We start from the raw sequence: 14,770 nt of genomic DNA on the forward strand, positions 1-14,770 counted from the left end.
CATTATTTTAAAAATAAACTTTCTTTTTTAGAACAGTTCTAGATTTAGGTAAAAGATTGCAAAGATATGAAAGAGAGCTCCATGTCCTTCCAGCCCCATACTCATACAGATTCCCCTATATTACCGTCTTACATTACTGTAGTGTATTTGTTATGACTAATAAACAAATATCGATACATTATTATTTACTCTTATGAATAGAATAGTGCTTTGTTAAGAGCTACAGGCAACTAGTTTAGGCTCTTTTGCTCTTCTAAGAATATGGCGTTCCTCTTCTCCAGACAGTGCAGCAGCAAGATGCCATCTTGGAAGCAGAGATTAGTCTTCACCCATCATGCAACCTGCTGGTGGCTTTAACCTTGGACTTACCAGCCTCCAGAACTATGTGAAATAAATATTTTATAACAGCAACACAAATGGACCAAGATATCATGTTACATTTAGTTATCTTGTCTTTTTAAGCTCCTCTTGGCTGTGACAGTTCTTGACTAGTCTTGGTTTTGATGATCTTGACCATTTAAGGAAGTACTGATCAAGCATTTTTTGGAATGTCCCTCTACTGTGATTTGGCTGATGTTTTTCTCATGATTGAACTGTGAGGATGAGTTTTTTGGGAATGATCATGGAAGTACATTGTCCTTTCCATCAAATGATATAAAGAGTTATCATGTATCAACATGATAACATAATTGTTGATGTTAATGTTGATCACCTAGCTGAAGGAATATTTATAAGGGTTCTCCACTGTAAAATTACTTTCTTCATTCCCTTTTTCAAGACTGTATTATTTGGAAACATGTCACTGTGAGCAGTTCATACTTAAGTAATGGAAAGTCATGTTTCACTTCATTTAGGGTGGAGAATACATATAAATTATTTAAAATGTATCTACTGATAAATTTATCTCTTTTAGTCCATTTATTTAATAATGTCATATCAGTATAGACTCATGAATAGACACTCATAAGTATATTACATATTATTATAGTCTGGTATATTATAGGTTGGTCATAATTCAACACTAGTGATTTTATTGTTGAAATGTTCCACCTTTAGTTATTGGAAACTCTTTCGGTTGCCTTCTGTGTTCTTTTGACAATTAAAATTATCTCTTCTTGCATGAACTTATTTCTTTTTTTTGTTTAGTTTTTGCCTTTCAAAAAATTGGTCCATTGAATCAAAGTTATCAAATATGTGGGCATAGACTGGTTTGTTGTATTTTTCATTATTCTTTTGATGTCAATAGGAACAGTAGTAGTTGTGACCCCTCTTTCACTTTTGATATTGTTAATTTTGTCTTTTTTATTGATTACTTAGATGTATAGAAATATTATTGATCATTTCAAATCTTTGCGCCCTAATTTTTATTTATTTTTTTCTATTTGCTTTAGGCTTAAATTGTTCTTTCTGTATTTTCTTAAGTCGGAAGCTTTAATTATTTATTTTGGATCATTCTTCATTTTTAAGTATTTGCATTTTATGCTATAAATGTCACTCTAGGCCAGGAACTGTGGCTCAATGCCTGTAATCCTAGCACTTTGGGAGGCTGAGGCAGGTGGATCACTTGAGCCCAGGAGTTCCAGAACAGCCTGGGGAACATGGAAAAATCCTGTCTCTATGAAAACAAAAATAGTCAGGCATGGTGGTGGGCACCTGTAATCCCAGCTACTCAGGAAGCTGTGGTGGGAAGATCACCTGAGCCCTGAGGTCGAGGCTATGGTGAGCTGTGATCATGCCACTGCACTCCAGCCTGGGTGACAGAATGAGACACTGTTTCCAAAAAAAAAAAAAAAAAAGGCACCCTAAGCACTACTTGTGCTCTATCTCATCACTCTTAATATTTTATTTTCATTTTTATTCAGTTCTATATATTTTTATTACTCTTAAGACTTATTTAATCTATGTGTTATTTAGAAGTGTGTTGTTTAATTTCCAAATACATTGGTATTTTCCATCTGTCTTTCTTGTATTGATTTCCAGCTTAATTCCATTGTGGTCTCAGAGCATCCTTACATGATTTCTATTATTTTAAATTTATTAAGATGTGTTTTGTGAACACAGAATAGGATCTATATTGGTGAATTTTCCATGTAAGCTTGAAAAGAATATTTATTCTGCAGCTGTTGGATGAAGTATTCTATCAATGTCAATTAGATCCAGTAGATTGATGCCACTGTACAAGTCAACTATATCCTTACTTCCTGGCCTATTTGATTTATCAATCACTGAAAGTCGTGTGGTGAAGTCTTCTGTTATAAGAGTAGATTGTTTATTTCTTTTTGCAGTTATATCAATTTTTCCCACATGTATTTTTATACTCTGTTGTTAATTGTAGATACATTAAAGATTCTTACGTCTTCTTGGAGAATCAACTCCTTTACTATTCTTTTTTTTTTTTTTTTTTTAAACCATACATCCTTTTTATTGTTAAGTCATAAAGAGGTATCAAAATTAAAAGCAAAAATTACAGGGTAAGACTTAACAAAAACTACTAGGAGCGTCAAAGGAAGTGAAAATGGGACTAGGCGCAGGGAAATATGAATTAATGAACATGGGAAGGACAAGGATGGGGAGAACAGTGAGCATGTGCTGAAGATACTAGGGGAGAGGATCTGGTGAAAAATTTGATCTTAGACAAGCGCCTAGGTAAAGAAATAATGGGATAAGATTTCTAAACCCCACTATGTGCTTAAGAGTCATCCTCGCCATTGGCGCTGTCTCTGTCATCCTCTCCTTCCTCAGCCTCTTTTTCATCATCCTTGATCAACTCCAGCTGGTCATCCCCCCGATCTTCATTATCATCATCATCCAGTAGGTCCCCCTCCTCAGCAGAGTCATCTGCACCCCCCTCAGACTCCATCTTCACATTAGTCTCATCTTTCTTCACGGAGCTGCTGCTCTGCTCCTCTTCTGACTTATCATTCTTCATCTCTACTGCTTGTTTGCTCTGTTCCTTTTCAATTTTTTCCAGGTTTTCCAGGAGAGAATCCACTTTTTGTTTTATCTGGGTCAGTTCCTTCTTAATGGCCTGAAGGTCATCTCCTTTCAACTTTCCAGACTTGGAAGATCCCCGCTGTCCACTCTTAGAATTGAAGCCACTTTTGCCCCTTCGTGAGGTGTTTCCTGATACACGCTGACGTTTCGAGGGCACTACAGCCCGCGCAATAGGAGGAGGAGGAGGTACACGTGCTGGATAACTGTACATCCTATCATAATAATCCCGTTGAAAGTCATAGTCCAAGTCAAAAGAGGAGCTGAGTAGAGGGGACGGAGAAGGGTGTTCTGTTACTGACCCGTACATCTCCGCTGCAGATCGTTTCACACCTGCTTTTCCTCGGTTCACTTTTGGCTCTGCAGCCAGGTTAATATCTAAAACCTGGCCAGCAATCATTCTGCCATCCTCTCCTGCTACAGCAGCCCGGGCATTTCTCTCATTAACATATTGAACGAAGGCAAAGCCCTTATGAACAGAGCAGCCCACAATTTTGCCATACTTCGAAAAGATTGCCTCCACATCAGATTTCTTGACCACGAGTGTGTTTAGATTCCCAATGAACACACGGGAGTTCATGGAGCGAGGATCTGTCTTGTTGGTAACGTTGCTGGCCATTGTGTTTGATGATAAGGTTTCTCACAAAGCCGAAAATGTAGCTGAAGATCAAAAAAATCTCACAGGAGAGAGGAGGGAGAAGAGATTCGATTCTGAGTCTCCTACTCCCGGGTTCTACGTGCAGAAGCCGACTGCTGCTCGAGGTCGGTAACGCAGACACAACCGCTCAGTCTTCGTCTCTTCACAAAATGGCCAACTCCTTTACTATTATTTAAGGTCTTTTTAATCTCTGACATGTTTTCTTGTTCTGAAGTCTGCTTAGTTTGAAATTAGTACAGTGACTTCAGCATTCTTTTGATTAGTGTAATGACATATCTTTCTCCATCTCTTTAGTTTTAATCAATCTGTGTCATTATACTTAAAGTGGCTTTCCTGTAGACAACATATAGCAGTCTTTTTTAAAAAAATCCACTCAGATAATCTTTATCTTTTAAGTGGTGTATTCAGACAATTCATATTTATTTATTTATTTTAATTTTTACTACTTTTTTCTTTTTTAACTTTTTTTAAATTCAGAGGTTACACGTCCAGATTTGTTATCTGGGTATATTGTGTAATGCTGAGGTTTGTGATAACAAATGATCCCATCACCCAGGTACTAAGCGTAGTATCCAAGAGTCTTTCAACCCTCATCTACCCTTTCCCATCTAGTAGTCCGTCGTGTCTACTGTTGCCATCTTTATGTCCATGAGTACCCAAGATTTAACTTCCGTTTATAAGTGAGAACATGCACCATTTCAGACCATTTACATTTAAAGTGAATATTGATAAAGTTAGATTAGTATCTACCATGTTGTAACTGTTTTCTATTATTATTATTGTTAATGTTATTTGTTTTTCCTCATCTTATTTTATGCTTTCTCTGATTTCATTGAGAATTTTGTATGGCTCCATTTTATCTCCTCTCTTTTCTTGGAAGCAAAAAAAATTAGTGGTTGGCCTAGGGTTTGCGATATATGTTTGTAATGATTCTAAGTTTACCATAAAAAAGTACTCTACCATTTCACTTGTAGGGCAAGTACCTTCTAAGAGATTATTCCCAATTCCTCTTCCCATTTCCAATGAACTTGCTATCATTCATTTTACTTATTGGCATGCTATAATCATCTAATAAATTATTAAAATTGCTTTAAATAATTATCTTTTAGATAAATTAAGGATAAGAAAGATAAAAGATTTTATCTTACTTTTATTTCTTCTCCAGTGTTCTTCCTTTGTTGATGTGGTTCCAAGTTTCTGGACCTATATCATTTTCCTTTTTATTTGTCTTTATATCTACCTCACTTTTGAAGAATGATTTTGGTGGCTACAGAATTCAAAGTTGGTGGTTTTATTTTTTCAAAACTATATCTTTCACTTCACTCTACTCTTGTTTGCATGGTTTCTGATAAAAAGTGCATTTCTCTAATGACCAGGGATGATGAGCATTTGTTGGCCTCGTATATGTCTTCTTGAACCACCCAGTTTGTGGTACTTTGTTATGGCAACCCTGGGTAGCTGATACACATTCTTTCATGCAGGTATGCATATGCTAATCCACAAACATGTTGCCTTCTTTTCACATCCATCTTATCAGCTTATTTTTTTCAGGATACCTTCTCTTCCCTTCCCATTCAAGAGGCTGCTAGCCATCTGGAGCTCTTTGAACACCTGGAGTATTTTGGGTCACAAAACAGTAGATATGGTTCGGCTCTGTGTTCCCACCCAAATCTCATCTTGAATTGTACTTCCACAATTCCCACGTGTTGTAGAAGGGACCTGGTGGGAGATAATTTGAATCATGGTGGGGGGGTGGGTCCCCCATTCTGTTCTGGTGGTGGTGAATAAGTCTCAAGAAATCTGATGGTTTTACCAGGGGTGTCTGTTTTTGCGTCTTCCTCATTTTCTCCTGCTGCCCCCATGTAAGAAGTGCCTTTCACTTCCTGCCATGATTCTGAGGCCTCCTCAGCCATGTGGAACTGTAAGTCCAATTAAACCTGTTTTTCTTCCTAGCCTCAGGTGTGTCTTTATCAGCAGTATGAAAATGGACTAAAACAACAGTAAAGCTGGTAGGAAAATTTAAGGTTATTTAATCTAAGTGCCAGTTTTACTTGTGATAAACCTGAATTTCAAACAGATTATGATAATTTATCATAATGCCAATAATAATTTAAGACAAAATTTGTACTAGAACATGGATCTCCAGAATACAAGTTGGTTTTTTGTTTGTTTGTTTTTTAAAATATGCTGGTTTTATAGGCATTGTGAATTTAATCTAACTTTATTCACTTCAAGAAAGGCAATTTATTATTTGTCTTACATGTATTTATTTGATAGTATGCCTTTATCATAAAACATTTACAAATGTGAAAGTAACTGCTTTCTCAGGCCTTTTACACAGATTTCAAAGTATCAGACTAGACGAATATCACTATAATACCCTCCCTTCTGATCTTATTATTTTGCCCCGAATGTTACATTCAGCATCAAATCATTTTTGACAGTGCTTATAATACACAGGGAGTATTTTCCATGAAATCTTATTTCCAGAATATATTTACCCTGAATCTTAATTCACTCATTTTCAGTTGCAATAATGAATTTCCTCAAGGAAATATTCAAATTGAAAAACTTCCATAATCTTCTCAAAGAGCCAAATAGTTATTTCCATTCACAATATTTACTATGGGAACACAAGATATTTTGATTTCTTCTTTTGTCACATGAAAGAATACTTGCTCATGACCCAGTACTGCTCTTGGGTTATGTTTACACTCTTCCTGAAGTAGAATAGAGCTTAGAATGAGAGGGAGAAAGTCTCAAGCTTACTCTAAGATGGCAGACTATGTAACTATGGGCATGCATCAAGTCAGATGTTCTAGATTTTGGCTTCTAAAACATGGAGTTCCACTTCTCATCTTTTTTTCTCAGGCAAAAACTGATAAAGTGGCATTATGGAAAAGTTCATACTTCAAGATATAACATAGTACATTTAATGCATCAATTTTATTCATTTAGCAAGCATTCATGGAGGGCCAGCCGTGAGCAAAGGACTCTGCCTGGTCCTGAGGAATCAACACTAGAAAGCATAGATAGTTTACTTTGGCATAGTTTTACACTTGGCGGAAAAGACAAGAACTGAGTAAGAATTATAAATGTGCTAAGCCATATAAAAAACAGGGTGCTAGGAGGACTTAAAATATGATCAGGGAGTGTGTTGGTAGCATGGCTGTTTCAGTGCAGAGAAACAGAAGTCTTCTCTGAGAAAATTATGTTCAAGCTAAAATTTCCTGGATGCATAGGACTTGGCTAAGCATGTGGAATCTCACTGAGGGAGATATATTACATTATACAGACCAGCTTTGAGTGAGAGTTAAGTTCCTCTTACTCTACAATGGAATGAGAAACTTCAGAAAAAGTCTTTAGTAAGGCTAGTTCTGGTGTTTAGAATGTTTTAAAAAAATCAGCTGAAAATTTCTTACTCTGAAAATTTATTATAAACAATTAGGAACAACTCCTTATACTGGTATTCGCTCTTCAAACATGGAAATAGCAATGAGAGAATGCTTTTTACAATGATATAGTAGTTTACCGTAGCCAGCCTCTCAATGCAAATGATGAAATTGTGTGTTTGTCAGCATATTTACTACAAAGGGGAAAAGAAAAAAATCTGAGGCAGCAGTTTCCCTAAATGTGCTAACAGCCTAGTCATAAAAGAACATAGAGCTTCATTGTCATGAATAATAAATGATTCCAGTAGTTTACCATGAATATTTTTACCATTTACGAGAAAACAGCTGCAACAACTAAAAGAATGATTAGCTGCTAAGTATATAACAATATTCTTTTCTAGGATTACTTTCCAAAGTACTCCCATTTCACCCTTCACTTCATTCAGGTGCATGCATATTGACTTAAGAGGCCGTTTCCAGAATTTTCTGGATTAAGTAGAAGCAAATTCTTAAATAAGTCCATAAGGTAAAGTTTCTGCTACTCTCAGAATTTGAGCAATTCATTGAGTTTACTCCATCCCATTTTCAAAGAGTAAAATCCTTCTCCCACCCTCCAGAACATATCTTCAAGGTTAATGTTTAAGAATTAATTAAGCCTAACCACCTCTTAAGAGATAAGTAAGTAAACAGGCTAGTCATGATAACAAGGTTTCCAAGAGTAGACATAAAGGAATGTTAATGCATCTTTCATAATGGAAACAATAGCTTTATAATCTTAGACTTAAAGTAACTATGGTTACAAAGCCTTGTACTGCTTTACCTTCACTTGGTTCCTTTCACTGGAGATCCACCTCTGTCATCAGGAGAGAGTCTCTTTGTGCTAATGGCTCTCAGTTTGTCATCATGAGAATATAAACATTAAATACCGTATGAACTGAGGGTGTAAATTTCTTTATCTGCTTAAGAAATGTCTTTTCAAGAAGGAAGACTCAGCCAACAAAGAAGAAAGTGTTCTCAGTTTAAGCTAACTTTTTAAATAAAAAGCATTGGCTTTCTGCTGTACCTGAAGTGTTTGGTTATCAATGATTGCCAGGCCAGCTCTTCAAGTCTTTGCAGCCATCTTCCTGATGTTGACTAACTACTTCAAAAAGAATCTTTGGGTGAAGAGGTCAAGAAGAAGGTATTATCAGAATAGAATGCTGGATTTAGGATGAATTGCCGATGACATCTTCTAAAAGAGTGTTGAAGACATTGAAAATTGTTGGCACCATAATGTTAGAAACAAAGGACTCAAAATTATTTATATAACCTATTTTTTAAATGATGTAAAATACATAAAGTACATGAAAATGTAAACAGTGGTTATTTCAGGGTTGGGATTGTGAAAGATCCAGCATAGTATTCATATATTACACAATTTAAAAAATTAAGTTTTAGATAATAATGTATTTTAAACCACAGCTCTAAGTCTGACAATTACAAAAAGGACTCACTTCAGAGGAGGCTAGTTAACAATATCAGGAACTATTAAAGCGTTGATGATTTTTTTTACCTGCAAGAAAAAAGAGTAATGAAACATAAAAGCTACCTTCAATATTAGAAGAACTGTTAACTAGAGGAATGTCAAGACCAGAGGTTCTATGGAGACAGTACCTGTCTTAAGAAAGACATTTCTAGCAACAAAGGAACAGACTGATACTCAAGAATTACGGAAGGCATTCAAGAGGAGGTGGGGTGGATATCAGACAGGGTTATAAAAACGATTGCTTCACTGAGTGAGAACTAAAACTGAAGTTTTTTTTTTTTTTTTTTAAGGATCCTTCTCAACCTTGGATTCTATTATACATTGCCAACATATTTGCCCCACATTCGACAGGTCATAGGTGTTGGTTTTTCCTTTCTTCTCTATTTTTAACCCAACTTCTCTCTTTTGCCACCTTATTCCTGTATTACCAGAAGGTGCTGACTTTCAGTGCAAAGAATCACTGGGGCAAATTACCCTTGGGAACAATGCTAAAGAGTAGCAAATTATTCATGATGAAGCCTCTGATTTAAGTGGAATCAGAAGTGACAGAAAATAGTGACTTTAATTTACCGCAAAATGTTAATTATGTATAATAAGTGGTGGGGCAGGGCCCTTGACTTGGGGCTCCTGGGGGCTTGAGACAAATCACAGAGGATAAGATGGGTTCGGATTTCTACAGTTCATCTAATCACCCAGGCATAACCCATGCTATCTGTTCCTTCCTCCATCCCCATTACTCTCTATACTATCTCACTCAGAAATGGTCAAAAACATTCTCTAAACAACCTTCCTGAACACCCAAGATCCCTAGTCCAAGGTGTTCTTGGAGTGATCCCCAAACAGTGAGATACCCTTACCTCTCACGGACTGTGGCTAGGAAGCAAATATTCTTAAAACACCACACTTTTACGAAACAACAAAAGAGTCCTAGAAATTTTTCCTCCAAATACCCATGACTGGTTATCTTCAAACAAAAAGAACTTCATAAGGATATTTAAAATTTTAGGCAACTTAGATATTTAGAAAACCTACTCTACTCAAACATGTACATACTAGAGAAATAATTCAGCTGTTTGGGTAAGTTTCTTTGACAATCCTAAAAATGTGGATTTCTTTTACTTTGCTTCTGAAATATAAATACACACCGCAGATGGGAGAACTATAACATCCAGTGCTTAGACCAGCTTTCTGCACTCAGCATTGAAGGGGAGATAAAGTAACGTCTCTTCTTCTCTTCAACTCATCACAAGATTCATAGCTGAGACCTCTGTAATGAGAAACAAATTAACAAAAGAAAACATAACAAATTTATTTAACCGTAGCTCTACATGACATAGAAGCCATCAGAAATGAAGAGCCAAAAACTGTGTATTTTATGAATAGTTGTACAAAAGAAGTATGATTGGAGAGTGAAAGTGTATGATCTTATGGTAAGAAACTGGAAGGAACATAGCAAGGTCTGTCTGTCCAGAAATTAGCCTCTCTAAGAAGTGTGACACTTCTTCTCTTTGGATTCAGGGCAGAACACCTATCACATTAGGGTCTTCAGGGGAGAAGGGAGGGAGGTCGGAGAGTAACTTCCTGCTTCTGTGATTTTTTTTTAGGTTCCTTCAACTTAAAATAATCAGTACACTAATGTATCATCTTTTGGATTATTACATTCAGAGCCCCAATATTAAGAATGCAAAGTCTGTATGCCTTACAGTTATTGCTAATGGTATTACTATTAATAGGTGAAAAACTTGTATTCTACAGTTCAGATTCAACTTATATTTATCACCTATATATTCCAGATGATGGGTTTTTGTTTTCATTTAAACCACTATAACTTTGAGCGACAAAATTTTGTTCCTCTCTGTCCAGATGAATAAATGAAATTCAAAAGATTAAGTGTTGTGCTTGGCTCACACAGCTGACCAGAGGTAGAGCTGGGATGGAAGCTAAGGTTTCCTGAGTCCAAGCCTGAGGCAAAGGATTTACAAAATGCCTCCACCGGATTCATATATAATTACCCAAACAATCTGTACTGCTTAATAATCATAATATGAAAATGTTCACATTAACCTGTAAGGTAGATAGAAAATGATTATTCCCTTCCTGAGACAGACGTGTTAAACTAGTGGCCAGGACCACTCAATTGGTATAGGACCTATATTGGATTCAAAGTCATGTGTCTGTAAAATTCTCCAGCCTGTTGTGAAGAAAAACACTATGAAGTATAATGGCCCTCAAGGAGAACAACGGCTACTAACAGTGACATGCACCAAATACCTCTGTTGTCTGCAATGTCTTGGCCTTTACATAATGCACATTACAATTACTTTTTTCCCAATATAGAGGTTCTTTCTTTGCTCAGATATGAAGGGAGGGGACTCTTCTGGACAAATGCAGGGAAATATCCTACCTTTCTTTTATTCCTCTGCTTCCTCAAATCTATCCACTCAATTCCTATGGATGAGTTATATTTCAAATGATTCGATTGGTAGATTAAGGGAAAAAGTTGTCAAAATTGAAGTCTTAAAATGGAGCTAGAAGATGTGGCCAAAACGGGAGAAAGAAGAGGTGTCTGCCTTTATTCTACACTACTTCGCAATGGACTATGAAAGAGTGACACTCTTACTGCGGATATGTGCTAAAGAAAACAGAACAACAAAGTCAAGTTGTTCAGTGAGTCTCATGAATATGTGGAGACATGTTTACTTGTCTTGAATTGAAAATGGAATTCTAGTCCCCTTAGACCATGAGCTATATTTTGGAAGAAGAGAACAACAAAAGCCTACTTGTATTATCTAATCATTTTCTCTTTTGGGAGCACTCTAATTTAGCTAAAACCAGGATTTGAATTTGGTCTAGCTATAAATTAAAAGAATACTACATGGTTATGCAACTCTGCTCAAAAGTTGATTTGCCCTTACATTAAAAAATAACTCAAGTTACTCTCAATGGATTCATTAAAAACCTGATTTTTCCACTTTATAGCTATTTTGCCTGGCAGAAGAGCAGCACATTCTTCCACCAACAAAAAAGCCACATTCATATTTCAATAAAATTGCATTATTTGGCATCTACCATTCACATATGTTCATTTGGCTATTGCTAGTCCAAGTCAATTATAGCCACAAGGGGAGCGGGCATTTGAAATTTAAACAAGGAGCTTTAAATTGTGTAAGAGAGAAGAGGCCTCCTGACAGGTACATCAGTCTGTAATTCATTTTTAATGCAGTTGACAATTTTATAAATCATTTGCTTTTCTCCCATTATGAAGTAGCTCCTGTGCTATAGAAGCCTTAAAAGAAAGTTTCTGTACAATTTTGGGTAGGGAGTTGAGGGGTACGTAAAACTCTTTGAAGGAACTTTCAAGGATGAATAACTTGGCCATGCAAAAAATAAAGAGTATTGCAAGCAGAGAAAATGTATGGAGGTGTGGTGAGTTCAGGACTAGGTCACGTTCTCCCATGCGGCTGAGGGCACACGTGGAAGAGGTATAGACACAAAGGTTGACTAGGCATGATAGAAAAGATAGATCTTTTGCTATAAAGAGCCATTATCAAATGTTTTCAAGTGAATAATGTAACAATCACTGTGAATACTGAGGAATGGAGTATTACATTCTACGCAATGTGAAAAGAAAACCAGCAAAGAATGTCTATACCATAGATCTGACATTAACTGGACAGGTAACTGGGGACAAAATGTACTTCAAAACATTGTTGTGAAGCTAAGAATAAAAGTATGCAAGACTATGGTCAGGTTAACTGAAAGAGTTTTTTTTTTTTCCATTCTGATTTTTAAGAATCTGATTGGGGGTTGGCAGAGAACACGGTACAGATGGAATTAATATGAATGTTATTTGGTTAAAGTAAAGGTCACTCAGAGATACTGTTGGTTTAACCACTGTTTATATACATGTCAAAAGAAAACAGCCAAAAGACAAAATGCACTCACAAGTCTTTTTATGCACTACAAATAAAGGTGGTTGAAAATGTGACTATCTGTGTGTGTCTTGATGAGCATCTGGAATATGAACTCATTCTGATTTGGATTTATCAAAATTTTATTACTTTCCCAAACTTACAGGTATAGACTTTAATCCTAGATGGTAGTATTTTATAATTGCATGCAAACTATAGTCAAGAAAGTGGCCTCTGGAAGGAGGCAAACCTGAGTTCTGCCCCACTTAGGAGCCATATGATCCAAGCAAGTTATTAGATTCAACTATTAAAAAGGAAAATCAGTTAATCATATCTACCAAATAGTTATTGTGAAGATTAAGTAAAATGTTGTAAACATACTTACTGTAGTGTCTGGTATATACTACTAACTTGATACATGTCATTAGTCAATTATGTAATTATTATTATCACCCAAAGATAAATGTGCATAATCAGTTTGAGGAAAAATCTGTAAACCATCTTTATTCATACACTGGAGCCAATTAATTCACTGCATTTTACCTGATTAAATCATCAAAAAAAGGATAATAACAAGAACATACATAACACCTTATTGCAGGGGTGTCCGATCTTTTGGCTTAATTGGACCACACTGGAAGAAGAAGAATTGTCTTGGGCCACACATAAAATACACTAACACTGATGATAGCTAATGAGCTAAAAAAAAAAAAATCTCATAATGTTTTAAGAAAGTTTATGAATTTGTGTTGGACTGGATTCAAATCTGTTCTGGGCCATGGGTTGGTCAAGCTTGCTTTAGTGCTTAAGAAGTATTCTCTCACAAACAAAGGATTTGGTTTTTGTACCAACTGTGTGAGTTAGAAAATACAAAATACTCTCGTGGTTTACGAAGAAGAGGAAAGAAATCAGTATAAAACATCCAAAAGAAAAATATCAATAAATTCATGCCAGAATAGACCAAGAAGACAAAGGAAAAAGAAGAAAAACTCTCAATAAGATTAATTTGTCATAACAGGTTCTTTCAAATAACTAGAGTGGGAAAAAACATGATGTCACCTAGTGAATCGATATTGTCAAATCAAATGATGAGGATCTAATAAATATTAGATTTATTTAGCCTTTGTAACTAGCTGGCTATTGATTTCTCAAGTGTAGATGATTCACCCCGATAATAATGTAGTAATGTTTCAGTTATAACTCCTTTTTTTAAAAATGGAGTCTTGCTGTGTCGCCAGACTAGAGTGCAGTGGTGTGATGTCAGCTCACTGCAATCTCTGCCTCCCAGGTACAAGCAATTCTCCTGCCTCAGCCTCCTGAGTAGCTGGGATTACAGGCACACACCACCACACCCAGCTAATTTCTGTATTTTGAGTAGAGACGGGGTTTTGACATGTTGGCCAGGATGGTCTCGATCTCCTGACTTTGTGATCTGCCTGTCTTTGTCTCCCAAAGTGCTGGCATTACAGGCGTGAGTCACCACACCCAGCCTCAGTTACTCTAAACACATACCTTATCACAAAGAAAATGTATTATAAAACCATATATTTAAAATAAATGTCCTACATTTAACACACGTTTATTTTTAGAAAGTATATTATTGCATAAAGTCGTTTATTTAAAAAAATTATATGTATATAGATTAAAAAACAGATGCCATGTTTACCTTTCAATCAATAATCTATAATGTAGACTTTGAATTAATAGTCCTCAAACTATGCAACTTGGGAAAAGAGTTTTATTGCTTAGTTGAATATGACCAATCTTTCTTCAAGTTCACATTTGATTAGATTTTCTTATTGAACATTTTCACCAATAAGAGTTTCTTTAAAAAAAAATTGATGCCGAATAATTATTGTGCCTGTTAAAGTGAATGTCCAAGTAATATAAAATATATTGATGAAATTTCTCAGAAAAGTGATTGTATCTAACTCGAGTTAAGAAAATCTTTGTGATCCTATATATGCATGTTTTAGATTTTTATATAATATGCATATAATATAGTTTACCTAAGAAATATTGATTTCAGCTCATATATTATTAAATATTTTAATAATTTATGTTCCATCTTGAGTACCATAATATTCAGATCTTCTACCTTCCAATCAAGTTTGAGAAATACCATTTTAGAAAGACACATATCCAGATCATTCATTTCTATTTAATCATCTTAAATTTCCTTGAATATGTCATATTCAAGGAATAATTTATTCAAGAAATAATTTATTCAAGGAATTATTTATTCAAGAAATAATTTATTCAAGGAATTATTTATTGAGTAAGTAAAATATAA

The 14,770-nt window shown here is 35.5% G+C and overlaps 1 protein-coding gene across 1 annotated transcript; it reads right to left on the reverse strand.

Annotated features, from left to right (window-relative positions):
- Positions 1-2,405: 2,405 nt before the first annotated feature.
- LOC108285010 (heterogeneous nuclear ribonucleoproteins C1/C2-like) lies at positions 2,406-3,810 on the reverse strand. The gene is made up of 2 exons (XM_017502003.2): positions 3,294-3,810; positions 2,406-3,254 (listed from the first exon to the last, which is right to left on the reverse strand). The coding sequence occupies exons 1-2, from the start codon at positions 3,608-3,610 to the stop codon at positions 2,690-2,692; spliced, it is 882 nt and encodes a 293-aa protein (XP_017357492.1). The 5' UTR covers positions 3,611-3,810; the 3' UTR covers positions 2,406-2,689.
- Between the last annotated feature and the right edge of the window lie 10,960 nt (positions 3,811-14,770).

Source organism: Cebus imitator, unplaced genomic scaffold (assembly GCF_001604975.1).
Source record: "Cebus imitator isolate Cc_AM_T3 unplaced genomic scaffold, Cebus_imitator-1.0 Scaffold287, whole genome shotgun sequence".
Classification (NCBI taxonomy): domain Eukaryota; kingdom Metazoa; phylum Chordata; class Mammalia; order Primates; family Cebidae; genus Cebus; species Cebus imitator.

Excerpts from the sequence above, each read along its gene's own strand:
- LOC108285010 (XM_017502003.2), bottom strand. The coding sequence starts at position 3,610 with ATGGCCAGCAACGTTACCAACAAGACAGATCCTCGCTCCATGAACTCC. Across the intron at positions 3,255-3,293 it reads TCTGCAGCGGAGATGTACGG|CTCCTCTTTTGACTTGGACT; the intron begins GTCAGTAACAGA and ends CCCTCTACTCAG.